Raw genomic sequence first — 20,201 nt, 5'->3', positions numbered from 1 at the left:
ACATCGCCAGGCCCCTCGGTGGACATCGACGGCGAATCGCCCCGCCGGCCGTCCCGAGTTCTCGCCGCCGTCCGTCGTCGGCCTCGGCCTGGCGGAGAATCTCGGCGCCGCGGGCGCCCTCCTCGACTCTGGCTCCCGCTGCCGCGGCGCCCCTCCCAGCCGGCGCTCGCATCGGGCGGCGGCGCTCGCACGCGCGAGAGACGAGAGACGCTCCGTTTACCGTGCGAGCGGTGAACGGGGCGCACCTAGCCTGGCGGAAGCGCCGGAGGCCACTGCGCGAGTAGTCCGGCTTCGGCCGTGCCCTCCCCGCGGTCGAGCACGCGGCCCGAGGTCCGGCCGCCGGCCTCGCGTTTCTGTTTGTCGTCGTTCAATTTCCGCCCGGCAGGTGCGCCGGTCCGGTTCCCGTTCGCGTGGGGTGCAGCGAGCGAGTGAACGCCGCACGGCGGAGGAGTCAGGGAACGGGGGTCGTCGTTTATTGTGAAACCGTTGGGCGGTGGATCGCGTAAGTGTACACACGTGGGCACACCCGCGCACACCTTTACATAAAAGCCGCCTCTTATCGCCCCCCATCACGCGGTCGGGGGGGTGGGAGGCGGGGGGAGCGGCCGCACTAAAAGAACACAGGACGCTCAAAATACTTTCATAATCGTCGCAAAAAAAAATCATCGATAAAATCAACTGCTGTGAGCTACTGCATGCACCTGACTGCCAGGCAAATGTTGGATTTGGTTGCCAGGAAACTGTAATTGTTGCCAGGGCAACCGTGTGAAAAGTTTTTTTTGGTTTGGCCATGTTTTTTCTGTTGTAGTACGGAGTTAGAATGATGGCTTTAATCTAAGTTGTCTTGTTGTTGTTGTTTGACTTGCATCCCGCTGGAATTTTTGCACAGAGCGTGGGAGTACGGTGCTTTTCGTGGAAGATTTTTGCTGTTTTTTTTCCCGGATTTTTCTGTTTGCGCATAGTCACTTTAAGATGTTTTCATGTTCACGTTTTATGTTTGTTGCGGTTGCACCCGATCAAAAAAATGAAATAAAAAAAATCAATCGTGCGCCGCGCATGGCGCTGGTTAGAGCCCTGCGAGTCTCGATATGAGGGGGCGGTGGTGGTGGCGGTTCTGTAACCGCGAGCGTGGTTCGCTCACCGAGCGTGGCTCCATTACGACGCGAGGGCCTCTAGCACCACGGTCCAATCGGTGTCGGCGCGCGGCTCACGTCGACGTGGTGACGTCGCCACGCGCAGCTCCATCGCCGTGGTTTTACGTTGCCGCTGGTTACGTCGCACCGCCGTGGCGGCGGCTACGTCACGGCGAGCTGTTCCGCCAGGCTCTGTGACGGCGAGCGGCTCCGTCTCCGCGGGGCGCGGTTGCTGCCACGGCCGGCTCACCGCACCACCCACCGCTCCGCCCCCCCTCACCCCCCCATGGCCCCTGGCACGGCAGCTCTGCTGAGCCGGCGCCCAGTGCTGAACCCAAATAGGCACTTAAATAAATGTTGTACTCGGCAAGTTAACAGCCACAGAGGCCGAGCTCAAATCAACAGAGTTTTTTATGAAGCTTATATTTCCACAGCGCTGAAAACGGGGCAGGAGGCCTCATTGCTTGCTGCCCCAACTCCACCGCCTAAAAGTGATTAGTCGTGATTAGAGTCGTGATTAGAGTCGTGATTAGAGTCGTGATTAGTCGTGATTATAGTCGTGATTAGTCGTGATTAGTTGAACCATTCAAAACGCAGGTGGTGGCACACCGCAAGTTTGCACATCACCGCCTGCTGGCAACCACGTCTGTCGGTAGAGCCCCGACACCCCCCCTCCCACCCCCCGGCTGACGTGATTGGTTGGTACAGTCCCATAAACTCATTATCCATGCGACTATACTGGGCAGAGGCGGGGGTGGGGTAAGAGGAGAGACGTCATTGTCTCGGCCAACGACGGTTCATGAGGCTGGAGTGGTGGAGTACGTGGGGGGGGGGGGGCACCTGGGAACCCACGGGCAGCAGCGTCACTTGGGGGAGTCGCTCCGACGTACCAACTTGAGCGTTAGCGACGGCGCTCGCTTAAAATCGCTCGCCCGCCCCTCCCCGCTCACTCACCCCGCCCACTCGCCCCTTTTTAACCGGCGGCCGTGGTTTTTTGCGGTTCAGCTCGCGGGCGGGTGGGCGGGCCGGCCGGTTTCGTCTCAAACCAACGTTCAGCGTCGCCGATTCGTTGACGAGGAACCTCCCCTCGTCCAAGGTCGCGACGCGGACTTGAGAAAAAGCCGTCCATGAATTTCTAAACGCATCGTAAACCCGACGCGGGATCGGCTTCGTCCGTGCCCGGAGATCTGGAACCGCGTCGCCGCAAGCACGCCCACTTCCTCCCGTTCCCGACGTCGTGAACCAACGCAGATTACCCCTCGCCGGGGGGGGGGGGGGGGGGGAGGGACCACAGCGGCGCCGCCCTGGTACCACGAAGTCGTTACACGTACCGTCGCCTCGTCCTCCAGTCGGGTTATACCTCCACTCCCCCACCCCCCCCCAAAAGAAGAAAAAAAGGAGTAGCCTCCAAACTCAAAATTGCTGCTAGCGGGCAGGCGGGCATGCGGACAGGCAGGCGGACTGGCTGGTGGATCGGCAGTCCAGCCGGTGCTATGCGGTGGGCAGCCGGTCACGGGGGTATTGTGGTGGGTGGGTGCCGGGGGGGGTAGGCGAGGCTGGCAGGTGTGGGGGGGGTGAGTGGAGGTGCACGGGGGGGGGGGGGGGAGGGGGAAATGACGACGAGGAGAGAGTGGGGTTGAGAGTAGTAGGTGGTGGTGGTGGGGGGCAGGGTGGTGGTGGTGGTGGGGGGTCTCAGTCGTCACAGCCGCCGCCGTACATGTCGGCGAGCTTACGGAAGCGCGGCCCCCACGAGTTGAGACGCTCGTAGTAGTCGTAGTAGTCGTGGTGGTCGTCGTCGTCGCCGCCCCCCCCCGCGCTCGAAGAGTCGAGCGAGCTGAGCGAGCCGGCCAGGGAGCCGTCCCCCTCGTGGTGGAACACGTGCAGCGAGTCGTAGGGCGGTGTTGTCGTGTCGTCGTCGGCCGTGCGCAGGCCCTGGAAGCCAGAACACCACCACCACCGCCGCCGGAGACAGACGGTGACGTTAACGACGATGACGTCATCGACGTCGACAACCGACGACAACGGTGACGTTTGTGACAGCATCAGCAACGATACAAACGTCGGCACCGATGACGTCATCGACATCCAATGATGACGACGGTGACGTTTGTGACGGCATCAGCAACAATACAAATGGCGGCACCGACGATGACGTCATCGACATCGACAGCCGCCGCCGCCGACGACGGTGACCTGAGTAGCAACGGCAAAAGGTCGCCATGGCATCAACAACATCGGCGATTACGTCGCCAGCAATGACGTCGTCCACCATTAAGACGACATCATCATCATCTACACGCTGTGCGCTGTGTGGTGGTGTAGTGGTGTAGTGGTCAGCGCGCCGCACTACGTACGTGTCTACGTAGAACTTCCACTGCGCCGTACGTAGCCAACTGCGCCAATTGGGGGCGTTACGAAACCCGGCGACCGGAGTCGGATTCCCGCTCACGAGCAAACACCGGGGTGACGATTATCTGACCCGGTCCTGGGCCTCCCCCCCTAGCTCGACTCCGCCTCAATCGAGTCCCCGGGCGCGGCGTGTCAACATCGCCACTGGGGGGGGAGACAAAGACGGCCAGCGGGCATGGTGCCGGCCACCCACCTTCCTCCGTGCACTGCTCCTCGCCAACGGGACCTTTGTCTCGTGCATCGTTTGACGGGGCAGTGGCGGCGATGGTTCACGTGCGCGGCGCTGGGTTTGGTCGTGCGCGGTTCCATCCCCTACGTGCGTGCGGCGTTTGCCACCTCTCCCACCCACCCACCCACCCCCCCTTACCACCCACCTCGCTGATGAAGTCGCCGATGTCGCTGGGGTGCGGGTAGCGCGGCTCGGCCAGCGACGGCCGCTCGTCCAGGTGGCGCACGCCGGGGCCCTCGCGGCGCGGCGGCGGCAGCTCGCTCGGGAGCCGAACCAGCAGCAGCGCCGGGTCGTAGTCCTGCGGCGGCAGACCGCGCCGTCATCTCGCCGGCGCGTGGGCACGCAGGGCGCTGCCGCCACCGCGAGAGGGTCTCTCGCTGGACAGTCAAACCGCAACCACCGCCACACTGTCGTCTCTCCGCACCACCGCACCACCGCTTAAACGCACCGCGCAGATGTGCGAGCACGCCTCTCACCCGGTCCTCCTCTCCCCCGCCCTCGTCGTCGTCGTACGTGAAGACGTCGCCGCCCTCCTCCTCGTCCTCAGGGTCGCAGAGCGGTTTCTCGTCGCGGCGCCTCTTGCGAGCGACGAAGAGCGGCGCCAGGACTGCACGTGGGGGGGGGGGGGGCGACCCGCCCCGGTCAAACCGCGGAAATCCTCCGCGAACGAACGGAGATCTCGCCGCACGAATCCCCCTCCGCCGGGGGAGGGCCCCGCGTCCGCAGCACCGGGTCCCCCCGAACGATACCGACGGCTATTATATTATTAGCTCTTTCGGTAAAGTGACGTTGAAGGAAAACAATAAAATATATATAAAATACAAATTCTCACGACGTTTCGACCATAACACAAACGGTCGTCATCAGGTGTGTCCGTTTGTGTTATGGTCGAAACGTCGTGAGAATTTTTATTGTTTTATATATACTTTATTATTTTATTGTTTCCCTTCAACATGGTGACTTTACCGAAAGAGCTAAGAATATGAATCGCTGCAGTCACGAAAGCTTTAAATCAAAAAGATGCCGACGACGACGACGTCAAACTCACCGAGAAGCAGCAGCAGCAGCAGCAGGCAGAGGAGGGCGGCCTCGGCGCCGGCGGCGTTGAGGCCGCCGGCGGCGTCGCGGCCGACGCAGTCGCCACGCCGGTCGCAGGCGCACACCTTCACCTGGAGCTCCGACACGGCGCTCATCGCGGGGTTGCCCGAGTCCGTGACGAGCAGCGGCACCAAGTAGAGGCCCTCGGGCAGCGCCGTCTTCATGCGCAGCTGCGAGCCGCCGCCTGCGGGGCAGAAGGGGAGGGGAGCGTGGAGCGTGGAGCGGAGAGATGTCGCGCGGTGCGCCGAGGGCGGGGTGGCGGGCGCATCGTGACGCGGGGAGTCGCGCCGGCGACGAGAGTCGACGACGCGGCTCTTGGCCGCGTCCCGGGCCGCCCGCTCGTTCGGAAAGCGCCGGCGAATCCGGAGGGGGTCGGGGGCGGCGACGTTTTCCCGGCTCTCGTCCGACGGGTCGCGAGGTGCGGGTCGACGACAATGGACCGGCGCGTTCGGTTGTTTTGGAGCGGTGGCCTGGGGCGAGGACAAGATTTTGCGCGTTGCGATGCCGCACCCCGCCGCCGCCGTGTTTGATCCATCAACGTGGCGGGATTTGGCGACTCTGCCTTACGGCTCAAGCTGGGGGGGGGGGGGGGAGAGGGGGAATGGGGATCCGTCCGGATCGGAAAAACCCGTAAAATATTTTCGTACCCGGCACACCATGTCCAGTATACCACTGGCTCCTGCTCAGCTGCGTGCCACCCCCACGCTCAGTCGGTTCACGAGAAACAACGAGATACTGGGTGAGATAATTACGAAGTAATCCTTGAGTAGGGCGCTGGGTTTTGCTGCTACGCTGCCCTCTGCTGACAACACAGGCCAAGAGCAAGGTGGGGGCAGAGCGGGACAGGGTAGGGGGCAGTGCAAGCGTAGGAGTCATGGCGAGCGAGTGGGAGCAGAGTGATTGCTGAGTGATGGCAAGCGAGTGAGTGATGGTGAGCGAGTGATTGCTGAGTGATTGTGAGCGAGTGATTGCTGAGTGATTGCTGAGTGATTGTGAGCGAGTGATTGCTGCGTGATTGTGAGCAAGCGAGTGAGTGCGGTTTGCTGTCCGCACAGCCGGACGTGGCAGTGTGGGTGGCGCAGTGCAAGGGCAGCGTGGGGGGGGGGGGGGGGGGTGGTGGAGGGGCCCCCCACACACCGTCCACCCGGTGGATGGTCCAGTTGTCGTCGGCGGCGGGGTTCCCGGGCGCCAGCCGGAAGCCGAAGGGAGCGCCGTTGAAGTCCTCGTCGGCGTCCCTGGCGGTGACGTCGACGGCGCCGCCCGGCGCGCCGCACACCGCGGCCTCGTCGGGCCGGGCGACGGGGGCGTTGTCATTGACGTCCGACAGCAGCAGCGCCAGCGTCCCCGTGCCGCTCGCCACGGGGTCGCCTGCTCCCACCGGCACGCCGAGACACGAAGAGCGAGATCCCCGCACGCCCCCACCACTCGCCGGCCTTCTACAAACCAGCGAAGGTTCGGCACGGCAGCCTTTGTCTCCCCAGTGAGGATGTTTACACACACACACACATGACACCTCTGTCTCCCCAGTGAGGATGTTTACACACACACACACCTCTGTCTCCCCAGTGAGAATGTTTACACACACACACACACACGACACCTCTAGTCTCCCCAGTGAGGATGTTTACACACACACACACGACACCTCTGTCTCCCCAGTGAGGATGTTTACACACACACACACAGCACCTCTGTCTCCCCAGTCAGGATGTTTACACACACACAGCACCTCTGTCTCCCCAGTGAGGATGTTTACACACACACACGACACCTCTGTCTCCCCAGTGAGGATGTTTACACACACACACGACACCTCTGTCTCCCCAGTGAGGATGTTTACACACACACGACACCTCTGTCTCCCCAGTGAGGATGTTTACACACACACACACGACACCTCTGTCTCCCCAGTGAGGATGTTTACACACACACACACCTCTGTCTCCCCAGTGAGGATGTTTACACACACACACACGACACCTCTGTCTCCCCAGTGAGGATGTTCACACACACACACGACACCTCTGTCTCCCCAATGAGGATGTTTACCCACACACACACGGCACTGGGTACTCTTGTTTGAGGCCGAGTCAACCAAGGGGAGGCCGATTCGGATAATAATCGTCATCAATGTTGGGCGTGAGCGGGAATCGAACTCGGCTTGCCGGGTTTGTAATGCAGCGCGCCGACCCTTCCACCGCCGCTCCAGACGTTGACCGGTTACACAAACATACCACACCAGGGACGCATTGTAAGGCTGAGTCTACCTACAGATGCACCCCACTCACTCATTTTGTGAATTGCACCTTTAAGGAGAAGCCACACACGCCAATCGAAGGTGCGGGAAATGGCGAGTGAGTAAGTCAGTGATGGTGAGTGAGTGATCGTGAGTGATGGTGAGTGAGTAAGCCAGTGATGGTGAGTGATGGTGAGTGAGTAAGTCAGTGATGGTGAGTGATGGTGAGTGAGTGATGGTGAGTAAGTCAGTGATGGTGAGTGATGGTGAGTAAGTCAGTGATGGTGAGTAAGCCAGTGATGGTGAGTGAGTGATGGTAAGTCAGTGATGGTAAGTGAGTGATGGTGAGTAAGTCAGTGATGGTGAGTAAGTCAGTGATGGTGAGTGAGTGATGGTGAGTGAGTAAGTCAGTGATGTTGAGTGAGTGATGCTGAGTGAGTGATGGCGAGTGAGCAAGTCAGTGATGGTGAGTGATGGTAAGTCAGTGATGGTGTGTGATGGCGAGTGAGTAAGTCAGTGATGGTGAGTGAGTGATGGTGAGTAAGTCAGTGATGGTGAGTAAGTCAGTGATGGTGAGTAAGTGAGTGAGTGATGGTGAGTGAGTGATGGCGAGTGTGTGATGGCGAGTGAGTAAGTCAGTGATGGTGAGTGAGTGATGGTGAGTGAGTAAGTCAGTGATGGTTGAGTGAGTGAGTGATGGTGAGTAAGCCAGTGATGGTGAGTGAGTAAGCCAGTGATAGTGAGTGAGTGATAGTGAGTGAGTGGTGAGTAAGCCAGTGATAGTGAGTGAGTGATAGTGAGTGGTGAGTAAGCCAGTGATAGTGAGTGAGTGATAGTGAGTGGTGAGTAAGCCAGTGATAGTGAGTGAGTGATAGTGAGTGAGTGGTAAGCCAGTGATGGTGAGTGAGTGATAGTGAGTAAGCCAGTGATGGTGAGTGAGTAAATCAGTGATGGTGAGTAAGCCAGTGATAGTGAGTGAGTGGTGAGTAAGCGTGGTGTGATGACGAGTGAATAAGCGAGTGAATGTGGTGTAGCTGGGGCGTGTCTGTAAACAGGGGGGGGGGGGGGGGTGGTGCATTGTGGGGGCAGCCCTCACCGTCATCCGTGGCCAGGAAGGTGGCCGTGTAGGTGTTGCCCTGCACCAGGGCCGCCTCGCGGTCCAGCACCACGGCCGTGGTCACCTTGCCACTCACGGGGTCGATGTCCAGCCAGTCGCCCGGCACCCAAAGCTTCTTGTAGCTGCGCGCGGCCCCATCACACAGACACACGTGCACACAGGTGAGTCACACACACAGGTGAGTCTCACACACAGGTGAGTCTCACACACAGGTGAGTCTCACACACAGGTGAGTCACACAGTTGAGTCTCACACACAGGTGAGTCACACAGGTGAGACTCACACACAGGTGAGTCACACAGGTGAGACTCACACACAGGTGAGTCACACACAGGTGAGTCACACACAGGTGAGTCACACACACACAGGTGAGTCACACACACAGGTGAGTCTCACACACAGGTGGGTCACACAGGTGAGTCTCACACACAGGTGAGTCTCACACAGGTGAGTCACACACACAGGTGAGTCTGACACACAGGTGAGTCTCACACACAGGTAAGTCACACACACAGGTGAGTCTCACACACAGGTGAGATCACACACAGAGGTGAGTCACACACAAAGGTGAGACTCACACAGAGGTGAGGCTCACGCAGAGATGAGTCACACACAGAGATGAGTCACACACAAAGGTGAGTCTCACACAGATGAAGAGGTGAGTCACACACAGAGGTGATTCTCACACAGAGATGAGTCACACACAGAGGTGAGTCACACACAGAGGTGAGTCTCACACACAGGTGAGTCTCACACACAGGTGAGTCTCACACACAGAGGTGAGTCACACACACAGCTGAACAGAGTTCACACAGGCGATTCACACAGCTTAGTGTCACACAGCCGAACAGAGTGAGTCACACACAGGTGAGGCGCACACACACACGGAGAGCGGGAGGAAGGGTCGGCTGCCGGCTGTCCGGGCGGCGACGGGAGCGGCCGGGGGGAGTGTGGCTGGGGAAGGCCTCACCGCACGGCCTGCCCCTGCGCGGTGTCGGGGTCACGGGCCACCACGGTGGTCACGTGGTGGCCCACGGGGAGGCCCTCGGGGAGCTTCACCTCCCGCCGCAGCGGCTCGAACGTCGGCCCCTCGTTCTCGTCTTCCACCGTCACCTACCGGGTGGGCGGCGGGGTGGGGGGGGGGCTGTTAGCGAGCACCTGTAGAGGTGGGGGGGGGGCACGGTGTGGGCGGTCGTGCGGGAGGCGGTGCGGCCGTCACCAGCGCTGTGCTTCACAGCGCTGGTGACGGCACAGATGTCCAGGAGACACCTGTGAAAAAAAAGGTCTACTGGACTTGAAATAAGTAAACATCGGGGTGCTTAAGTCATTCGCTCTCATCGGCCGAAAAAAATTGTCGATAACAAACGTGCGCGACTGAAGTTTCGCCGTCTGAGGCGGTATCAGATCTGCCCCCGCGAGCGGCGCAGGAAGCTGTGGGGGGGCGAAACTTGTGGGGGGCCGCGGGGGGCAGCGGGGGGCCGCGGGGGGCACTCACGGTGACGGTCGCGATGCTCGCCGGTCCGAACTCGGCGCTCTCGAGCGACGCCTCGTTCTCCACGGCGACGACGAGGTTGTACTTGGACGAGCTCTCAAAGTCCAAGGGCTGCGGCGTACACACACACACACACCAACCACACACACCACACACACACCAAACACCACACACACACCACACACACGCCAAACACCACACACACACCACACACACACACCAACCACGCACCACACACCAACCACGCACACACACCACACACCACACACACACTCACCACGCACCACACACCAACCACGCACACACACCACACACACACCAAACACCAACCACACACACATACCACGCACACACCCCACACACCACACACACACACCACACACCAACCACGCACAACGTTACCCTCCCACCAATCAAACGCTGAGTCATCACCAACACCGTCACGACCGCTGCACCACAGTCACCGCCGCCGCCATCCCCACGTCGTCACCGCCGTCGCCCACCGGCAACATCGCCACGAACTTCGCCTTGCCACCACCATCACTATCATCAGCATCATCATCGTTACGCGACCATTACCAGCATTGCCATGTCAACCTCATTTCACCATCAGCCACCGCATTCACCATCACTACCCTATCATCGCATCACCACCACCACGCCACCTCTCCCCCCATCACCACCACCCAATCAACAACATCGCGACGCCACTCCCATCACCATTATCACCACATCACCCTCCCCCGCCACCACGACCATTACCATCACCACCCCCATCATCACCACCGCTACTCCATAATCGGCACCTTCACCACAGCCCCATTATCACCACCACCACTACCCCATCACCATCACAGTCTCCTATGTTACACCATCACCACGACCATCAGCATCACCATCACCACCATCACCATCACTACCCCATCATCATCACCATCACCTACGTTACGCCATCACCACGACCATCACCACCATCACCATCACTACCCCATCATCATCACCACCACCTACGTTACGCCATCACCACGACCATCAGCATCACCATCATCACCACCACTATCACTACCCAACCACCATCACCGTCTCCGCCGCGGCAGCGCGTGACAGACCCCCCCCCCCCACCGCCCTCCCCCCACCACCGCCCTCCCCCCACCACCGTGCCCCCCCCCCACCGCCCCCCCCCCCCACCACCGTGCCCCCCCCCCCACCTTGACGACGTAGAGCCTGCCGTCGTTGGTGCGGGGGTCGGTCTCCACGGCGAAGTTCTTGCCGGGGTCCCCGCCGCGGACGACGTAGCGAGTGCGCCACGCCGGCGTGCCGGGCTCGTCCACGTCCGTCGCCGTCAGCGTCGTCACCGTCACGTTCACCGCGTTCTCGCGCGCCGTACCGCTGAACTGCGGCGGAGACGGTGGTGGGGGAGGGGGACGTCGTCAGATTCATTGTTCCGCCAGTCTCAAAAATAAAAATATTTTACCAGGTAAGGCCCCACAGCACGGAGCTATGCAGCTCTGTTTTTAGAAGCAACCTAGCCATCAAATGGTAGCTCAGCGAAGTGGCTCATCATCACGTGGAAATGTACACAACAGCTTTGAACGCAAGACCACCACGGGGAGAACATTCAAATTACAAATATACACGCGTCAGGGTCAGGATCAAACCCACGACCTTCCGCATACCGCACAAGGAAGTGAACATCTTGCCAACCGGGAAATGTTAGTCGATGGCGAATGTTAATTTAGAGGCAATGTAAGTCTACGGGCCATTTTCGTCTAAGTGCAATGTAAATCTACATGCAATGTTAATCTACGGGCCATGTAAAGTCTAGGCGGGTGATCTGGTGGCGCGGCGTGGTTGTGTGCGGCGGCGGCGGTGCGTACGGTTATGCCCGTAAACTCGGGGGCATTGTCGTTTTTGTCGGTGATGGCGACGATGGCGGTGGCCGTGTTTGCGAGGCCGATGTCCGGGTCGCCCTCCATGTCCAAGGCCTGCACCACCAGCACGTACTGCGGCGTCCTCTACACAGACGGGGCACGCAGACGCACGACTCTTACAGATGAACAACAAAACGACGAGGACAAGCATTCCTCGTGCAGCCTCGACAGACCTTTGTGCTGGGTGGCCAGCATCACGCCCGGCCGCCTTTGTCTCCCTAGTGGGGATGTTTTCACACTGCAGCAGGCTACTCATTTGAGGCCCGAGTCGACCGTCACCGGTGTTGGACCGGTCTCAGGTCCCCGGGTTCGTAGCGCGGCACGCTAGCAGCGTCACCGTCGCTTCCGAGACACAGGGCACCACACAATACGAGGTACATGGTCAGTAGAAATACATATATTTCATTCTATCTATGCTGGTATGTGCAATCCAAAGGTTGAACACGAAATTTAACGCTCTTCTGAAATTCGTGGTCCGCCAGGAAGTGTCTAACTGTGTTGTTGGCCTGACTGGATGTGCTTCACATAATGTTTTTTCAGGTTTGTTGAATTCTCATCTCTCATCTCTTTGCTGTATTTACCTCCGCGATTTGTTCTTGACACCTGATGAAGATTGCTTGCGTTGTGATCGAAACGTCGCGATTGTTTTTTTGTTCTAATATAATTTTATTGTATTTCTACGTACGTGACTTTACCGAAAAAACCAATGAGTAATTTTATGCAGCCACGAAAGCTTTAATACTTTATTAGGGCACCACACAATAGCTGTGCACTTTTAAATCCAGACTGAAAACTCGTTTCTTTAGAGCTGCTTTTCGTGTCGAGCCTTTCGCCCTTCCCTCGCACCTCCGATCAGCGCGGTCGCCTGCGTACGGCGCGCGACTTGACGTTCAACGCAACGTGCATACACGACTGAAAACACGCGAACGTAACACCGTACACACAACCCCGGAGGTTAGCCACCATCCCCCGGACCGACGTCAGCCAATCGGCGGCGGTTGCCGCGGGACGACGCACCTCGCGGTCCAGCCCGGCGGCGATGGTGCTGATGACGCCCGTGGCGTTGTCGATGGTGAACGTGCGCTCCAAGGGCACCTTGGGGGCCTGCGACATGATCTTGTAGCGGATCATGCCGTTGGCCGTTAAGGCGTCGTCCTTGTCGCTCGCCTCGACCCTCATCACCGCCGTGCCTGCCGGGGGTGGGAGGGAGGGCAGGGCAGGGGAGGGCAGAGGGGAAAAGCAGGGAGGGAGGCGTGGACGTCGTTACTATCAAAAAACAAAACATTATATTCGTTCGCATCACAACCACCACCATTCTTGTCATTCTCAACATCATCGTCGTTATCAAGAACATCCACGTCCATGTCCACGATCCAACATCCACGATCAAAGATATTATAAATAATGTCATCACAATCATAATGATTTAAACCAGCTTCACCTGTTAATCATAAACATCATTGCCATTGTTACCAACGTCACCACCATGCCTATTGCCACCTCTACCTCATTCACCACCAATATCCCCACTGCCACTACCACCACCATCACAACAACAACCGCCATTCGCCACTAAGTGGCGGTGACATCACCACGACGCTTGTGCCAGGCTATGTACACCTTGAGGCCACGTGAAGTGTCGAACGCCCGCTGGGAGGCGGTCACAGGGCAAACCCAGGTGTCACGGGTCGACTGAGACGACTGGCTGATGCACCACCTGTGCCCCCTACTGTGCCAACTTGCTGTGTTTTAGCCACCCGGCACTCCGCTTATTGTGAGTGTCGCTCCTCCGCCCTCCGTTGTTGTTGGAGGGCGGCTGCCTCCAACTGCCCAGTAGCGTCCTTCACGAGCCTCCTCCACAGAGGCCGATCTTGACACTGGCAAGTCCGCTTAGCTCCACATCCTCCTGTACCACATCACTCCATCTCTTCTCTAGCCCGTGACGCGCCTGTTTTATCTCCCTCGATCCGGCCGAACAAAAGCAGTTTCGGCATGCGGTGGCTGGGCATGCGGGCTCCATGACACAGCTATATGCCGGAGGAGCTCACCGATGGGACTTTGTCCAGATCTTTCGAGGATACGTGAACTCCTCACACAATCCAGGCTGCCTGGTTAAACCCAGGATGAATCGTAGGCAGGCCAGCCTAAATGTTTTAAACCGGCGAAGATGTTCCATTCGGGGGGTCTACGTTTCGCAAGCGGAGAGAAGGGAGCGAATGACCGTGGCCGAGAAGACCTGAAGCTTCGTGCAGAGCAACAGACCAGGTAGCTTCCACACGGCGTTACGCAACCGATGAAAAGACATTGCCGCTCGACTGATTCAGAGTGAGACCTCTGCTGTCAAACCGGAGCTGGTCATGAGCACACTGCCCCGGTATGGGTAAACTCTCCACTCTCTCCACAACTGCCCCATCACCAATTGAGAGTTGCGGGGGTTGAGTGTCCGATGGTACAAAATACCCAGGCGGGCGCTATCACTATCACACCCCCGTCACCACCGCGCCCGTCTGTGCCCGTCCGCACGCCGCACCTGGTGGGGATCCCTCAGCCACGGAGCCCTGGAAAACGGGCGTGGCGAACTCGGGCCGGTTGTCGTTCATGTCGATGACGTTGATGACGAGCTTCACGGGGTTCTCCACCGGATGCCCCTTCATGTCCACCGCGTGGGCCTTGAGCTGCAGCGGGCACGCCACGCACACGCCACGCACACGCAACGCACACGCAACGCACACGCGCGTTACACGCAACGCACACACGCGTTACACGCAACGCACACGCGCGTTACACGCAACGCACGCAATGTGCGGCACACGCAAGAAAGCGCGTGGGGACTGGTCGTTGTTCTGCGCCCTGGTTCTCATCGCCATTGGAGCTGCCCTGAGCTGCCCCTGGGTCCCAGTCATTGGTGCCGCCCCCGATTGCCCGGCCGTGTAAACGTCGCCACTCTGGAGACAAAAGCGTGGGTGGGGTTGCTGGCCACCCACCCCGTCGTGCACAAATGTTGGCCTTTATGCGGTGCTCGCTAACAGCACTTGCCTCAACCGTCTACGACGCGCTATACAAGAGATCCTTTGTCCCTGCGTCTCGTTGTTGTTGCGGTGGTGGTGGTGTGGTTGTAGTCGCCGACGTTTGGATGTTTAGAGTTGGCCAAACATCCCTCTAGAGCGGCGGTTCTCTAAGGGTAGTACCTGGACCACCGACGGTCTGGGACGGTACTCCTGGAGGTCCGCTGGGTTGCGATGCTGATTGCAGGTTGATCCGCAAATGTTTACGCCTTTTGTTTCGGACATTAATAGTTTACTCGTGATATTTAAAATTGAAAAATTAAATTAAGTAAACCACCTCGATTAAAACTACCCGAACCCTGAGATCTCAACCGTTATAGCTGCGTTAACGTTCTTTTAATGTTCCGGTAATATGAATATAATTTAGTAATATTGGTATTTAGAGAAGTGAATGGTTTGTGTCACCAGGGGCAGGAGGGGGTTGCACCACGTAAATGTTTACACTGACCGAGTGGTCCGGGGACCAGGAAATTTGAGAAAACTCCGCAATAGAGGCCTGGACCTTACTACGCGAACACAAACACACACACACGTGGGTGTGCTCGCTAACACACACACACACACGTGGGAGTGCTCAATAACACGCACGTGGGTGTGCTCGCTAACACACACACACACACGTGGGTGTGCTCGCGTGGGCGCCTCACCAGATACTCTGCGATTAGCTCACGGTCCAGGGTCTTGGTGACCGAGAGGCGCCCGGTCACGGAGTTTACGACGAACACCCCCGTGGGGTTCTGGTCGGCGCCGGGCCCCACGATGCTGTAGCGGATTTTCCCGCGCGTGTTCGATTTGATCTGCGGGGGCGGATGCGGACGGGGTAGGGGAGGCGGCAGGGGGCGGCGTTACGCTCTGCACGATAGCCACGCTCGTACATCGCGTGAATACGCGGGGCAAGCGCGGTTGGCGAGCGGCAGCAAATATGAAGGCTGGCGTGGCACACGAGGGGGTGCGATACGCGGTTACCAACACACCCGGCCGCCTTTATCCCCCCAGTGTGGAGACGGCTATATACACCGCACCGTGTACTTAGTTGAGACCAAGTTCAGATAACTGTCACTGGGTGTTAGCCGTAAGTGGAAATCAAACTCACGTCTCCAGGTTCAGAGCGCAGTGTGTGCTAACCAATTGGCCACCGTTCCCCCAACATATATACATGTACACACACACACAAACATCACATGCTAAATACACCACGAACCCCAAAGACACATACACCACATGCCACACACACACACACATTCACCCTCACACCTAACCGACGCGTGACATTCACACACTGCTCAACAGGGGGTTGAACATAGGCAGCAGGGCACCCGAGTTGGGGATTGAACCCAGAGGCCCCCCTTTCTTGCCGGTGTGGGAGGGGTGCGGGGGTAGAGGGGGCGAGGGGGGGAAGAGGGCAGGGGGACCTTCACCTGCACCAGCCCCTTGGGGAAGGGCCCGCGGTCGTTCTCGGGGACGTTGATCACCGGGATGAGCCAGCCGCGCTTCTGCCGGCGCCGCCTGCCGCTCCGCAGCCGGCGGAACGCGAGCACGCCGCCCTCTTCCGCCCCCACGGCGCCGACGCCCGCCTCCTCCTCCTGGCGCTCCTCCTCCTCCTGGCGCTCCGTCTCCTGCTTGGGCGTCCCCCCGTGCCTTCCCTGCGAGGCAAAGCGGCGGAGGCGACTCCGTTGGGACGACGCTAACGGTGCCGCGCGCGCCCCCCCCCCCTCTCTCACGCACTCCTCGCCGCTCTAAATCCAGCCGGGCCGCCCCCCCCGCCCCCCATTTCATCACGTGGGGGGGGGGGGTAGCGCGGTCAACGTCACGAAGTTCACAAGCGACGTTGGTCGCGTTGGGCCACGCGTCGACGACACCGGCCAACCGTTCCCATTTGCCTCGGCCCCTGAACCTGAAGATTGCCGCGCGTGCCAAGTCGCTTACTTCACGTTTCCCCACGGTGGCGAGATGTTAACTACCTCGCCTGGTGTGCCGGAGGTCGTGGGTTCGATGCCGACGCTAACGGTGCCTGTGTATTTGGAGGTTGCGTGTTCTCCCCGTGGCCGTGTGGATTTTTCTCCGGTTCTTACAGGTTTTTACCTGCACATTTAGAGTCAACGTGCGCTTGGGAGTTGTTTGTGACGCTAAAGATGCCCACGTGATTAACCGCCTCATCGGGCTATCGTTTGTGGGCAGGACGCTTCTGAAAGCGAGCTACATAACCCAGTGGGGCTTTACCTGGTGAAATAAAACAAAAGTTTGAAATAGTTTAATTATACTCCGACCTCTAATCCGCAATTTCGAGGCGAAATTAATAACGGGCGTACCGTTAAGACGCTCATTTCACCCACGGCGATTCAATTTGCTTGGGGGTCCGATGGTGGGGGGTGTTCTTAACGACATAAATTTGGCCGGATCGTTGCGTGGCCTAAACCCGGAAAATAAACTCCGAATATCAACGCCAGCTGCGGATAAAAAGGTACGCTTTTTCTTTGGTTCTTTCGGTAAAGTCACCACCACGTAGAATGAGAATAAAATAATTGAAATTAATAAAATAACACAATAAAATTCCCACGTTTCAGCCACACCGCAAGTGGCCTTCTTCAGGTGAAAGGAACAGACCTGTCGGGACGACAGAGCTTCAAGTCGTCCCGACAGGTCTGTTCCTTCACCTGAAGGCCACTTGTGTTGTGGCCGAAACGTCGTGATAATTTTATCGTGTCATTTTATTAATTTATTATTTTATTCTCATTCTACGTGGTGACTTTACCGAAAGAACCAAAGAAGATGAATCCTTGCAGTCACGAAAGCTTTAAATCGAAAAATAAAAAGGTACACGTCAAAGTTAACGGCGAAGACGCGTCGCTCGCACCGTAACTGCGCTCACACAAGGCAGCAGTACCTCTACGTCGTCTCAACCCTACCTCAAACGCTGCGTTCAGCCACTCCGGTTATACGGTTGGGGGCGGGGGGGGTCAGAGGTCGTGGACTCAACGCCTGCTGCTTATTAGGCACGGCGCAAAGCTGCGTGGTGCAGGAAGTGATCCGTTAAGGCCGCGTGGAGCGGGGGGGGGCATGGGAGGGGGGGGGGCAACAGCTGTGGTTGTGGCGGCGGTGGTGAGGGTGGCAGACGGAGGTGAGGACACTCGGAAATTGTGCCAGCGAAGATTCCAAAGTGGCACCGTCACCCTCGCCACAGGTGCTGCTGGCAATGTTGGGGAGGGGGGGGGTGGTGAGGTGGGAGGTTGGTGAGGTGGGGGGGTGGTGGGGTGGGGGGGTGGTGAGGTGGGGGGGTGGTGAGGTGGGACGTTGGTGAGGTGGGGGGGTGGTGAGGTGGGACGTTGGTGAGGTGGGGGGGTGGTGAGGTGGGGGGGTGGTGAGGTGGGGGGGTGGTGGGGTGGGAGGTTGGTGGGGTGGGGGGTTGGTGGGGTGGGGGGTTAGTGAGGTGGGGGGGTGGTGAGGTGGGGGGGTGGTGGGGTGGGAGGTTGGTGGGGTGGGGGGGTGGTGAGGTGGGGGGTTGGTGGGGTGGGGGGTTGGTGGGGTGGGGGGTTGGTGAGGTGGGGGGGTGGTGAGGTGGGGGGGTGGTGGGGTGGGGGGTGGGAGGTTGGTGGGGTGGGGGGGTGGTGGGGTGTGGGGTGGGGGGGTGGTGGGGTGGGGGGTGGGAGGTTGGTGGGGTGGGAGGTTGGTGGGGTGGGAGGTTGGTGGGGTGGGAGGTTGGTGGGGGGGTGGTGAGGTGGGAGGTTGGTGGGGGGAAGCAGTGTAAGGGGTAGAGGGATGCGAGTGGGGGGGCTGACGAACGAGCTCGAAAAGGGGATGAAGGGGATGAGGAGGACGCGTTTGGGGGTGTGAGGCCCCGTTACCTGAGACTCGCGGCTTTGTTCCTCCGCTCTCACCGCGCCCAGCAGCAGCAGCAGGGGTAGCAGCAGCAGCACCCTGGGGTACAGCCCCCTCATTTCGGGGGTTCCGTCTTCGCGGGCGGCGGGGGGGGGGTCCCTGAATCCCCTCAAGTTCGCCTCAGAGAAGGGAGCTCTCTCCCGTCTCAGCAAGGGGGTAGCGAGGGTGACTGCTGCTGCCGTTTGCGAGGTCCCCGATTCGTGCTGTGGGCGGTGTTGGCGAGAGGGTTGTTGCCTGATCTCGGGAAGGGATCCCCGTGGCTCCGGGGGTCTGGCTGCTGTCGGGGTCCCGGGCTCGCTGGGGACCTCTCAGCGACTACGCCCGCGGGAAAATGGCGCTGAGAGCTGGCGCGTGGGTGACGGAGAGGGGGGGGTGGGGCAGCAGCTGGCGTGACGTCACTTCCCGTGTGACGAATGGCACCGCCCATTACCTAAGGGGGAGGGGGGGATAAAGGGCGGTGGTGGGGGCGTGTGTGTGTGCGTGAACGTGAGCGCGTGTGTGTGCGTGTGTGTGTGCGTGCGTGAGTGAGCGTGAGTGTGTGTGTGTGTGCGTGCGTGTGTGCGTGAGTGAGCGTGTGTGTGTGCGTGTGTGCGTGTGTGCGTGAACGTGAGGGCGTGTGTGGGTGTGCGTGCGTGAGTGAGCGTGTGTGTGTGCGTGCGTGCGTGAGCGTGTGCGCGTGAACGTGAGCGCGTGTGTGTGTGCGTGTGTGCGTGAACGTGAGGGCGTGTGTGTGCGTGTGTGTGTGCGTGCGTGAGTGAGCGTGTGTGTGTGCGTGCGTGCGTGAGCGTGTGTGCGTGCGTGTGTGCGTGCATGTGTGCGTGTGTGTGCGTGAGTGAGCGTGAGCGTGTGTGCGTGCGTGTGTGCGTGAGTGAACGTGAGCGCGTGTGTGTGCGTGTGTGTGCGTGTGTGTGTGAGTGAGCGTGAGCGCGTGCGTGGGTGAGTGGGCGAGTGGGTGGGTGAGTAGGTGGGTGAGTGAGTGGGTGGGTGAGTGAGTGGGTGATTGAGTGGATACGTGAGCGAGTGAGTGGGTGGGTGAGTGGGTGGGTGGATGAGTGGGTAAGTGAGTGGGTGGGTGGCTGGGTCAGTGAGTGGGTGAGTGAGTGGGTGAGTGGGGGGACTCAACACTGCCTATAGACTCAACACTGCCACCTATAGACTCAACACTGCTACCCATAGACTCAACACTGCCCATAGACTCAACACTGCACCATAGACTCAACACTGCCCATAGACTCAACACTGCACCATAGACTCAACACTACCCATAGACTCAGCACTGCCTATAGACTCAACACTGCCCATAAACTCAGCACTGCCCATATACTCAACACGGCCCATAGACTAACACTGCCCAATTGCTCAACACTGCCCACCTCTCTCTCCCCGTGTCTCTTTCAATCCATGTCTCTCTCTACCCGTGTCTCTCTCTACCCGTGTCTCTCTCTACCCGTGTCTCTCTCTACCCGTGTCTCTCTCTACCCGTGTCTCTCTCTACCCGTGTCTCTCTCTACCCGTGTCTCTCTCTACCCGTGTCTCTCTCTCCCCGTGTCTCTCTCTCCCCGTGTCCCACCACCCCGTGTCTCCTCCAGCTCGTGCCGCTGTCTCTCCGCCCCCT

General features: G+C 59.2%; 1 protein-coding gene across 3 annotated transcripts; it reads right to left on the bottom strand.

The window, feature by feature from the left end:
* Positions 1 to 457: 457 nt before the first annotated feature.
* Positions 458 to 18,967, bottom strand: LOC142908858 (cadherin-2-like). Of its 3 annotated transcripts, none has more exons than XM_076059499.1 (15): positions 18,553 to 18,967; positions 16,129 to 16,353; positions 15,358 to 15,507; positions 14,176 to 14,320; positions 12,663 to 12,835; positions 11,592 to 11,729; positions 10,923 to 11,108; positions 9,718 to 9,825; positions 9,193 to 9,335; positions 8,202 to 8,344; positions 6,007 to 6,237; positions 4,820 to 5,053; positions 4,248 to 4,378; positions 3,917 to 4,148; positions 458 to 3,065 (listed from the first exon to the last, which is right to left on the bottom strand). In XM_076059499.1, the coding sequence occupies exons 1-15, from the start codon at positions 18,643 to 18,645 to the stop codon at positions 2,863 to 2,865; spliced, it is 2,535 nt and encodes an 844-aa protein (XP_075915614.1). In that variant the 5' UTR covers positions 18,646 to 18,967; the 3' UTR covers positions 458 to 2,862. The 3 variants fall into 3 exon arrangements, with proteins under 3 accessions (XP_075915614.1, XP_075915615.1, XP_075915616.1); XM_076059500.1 differs by having other exon boundaries at positions 3,917 to 4,069; positions 18,553 to 18,966; XM_076059501.1 differs by lacking the exon at positions 15,358 to 15,507.
* Positions 18,968 to 20,201: the final 1,234 nt, after the last annotated feature.

Source organism: Petromyzon marinus, unplaced genomic scaffold (assembly GCF_048934315.1).
Source record: "Petromyzon marinus isolate PM22_M1 ecotype Great Lakes invasive population unplaced genomic scaffold, UKy_Petmar_22M1.pri1.0 PM_G_Scaffold_105, whole genome shotgun sequence".
NCBI lineage: Eukaryota > Metazoa > Chordata > Hyperoartia > Petromyzontiformes > Petromyzontidae > Petromyzon > Petromyzon marinus.
This window is presented reverse-complemented; position numbering and strand designations above follow the sequence as displayed.

What these genes read in the sequence shown, in the direction of transcription:
- LOC142908858 (XM_076059499.1), bottom strand. Translation starts at nt 18,645, where the DNA reads ATGAGGGGGCTGTACCCCAGGGTGCTGCTGCTGCTACCCCTGCTGCTG. An exon ending in GCGCAGGGGCAGGCCGTGCG is followed by an intron (nt 8,345 to 9,192) that starts GTGAGGCCTTCC and finishes GGCCGCGCGCAG; the next exon opens with CTACAAGAAGCTTTGGGTGC. An exon ending in CTTCCTGGCCACGGATGACG is followed by an intron (nt 6,238 to 8,201) that starts GTGAGGGCTGCC and finishes CGGTGGGAGCAG; the next exon opens with GCGACCCCGTGGCGAGCGGC.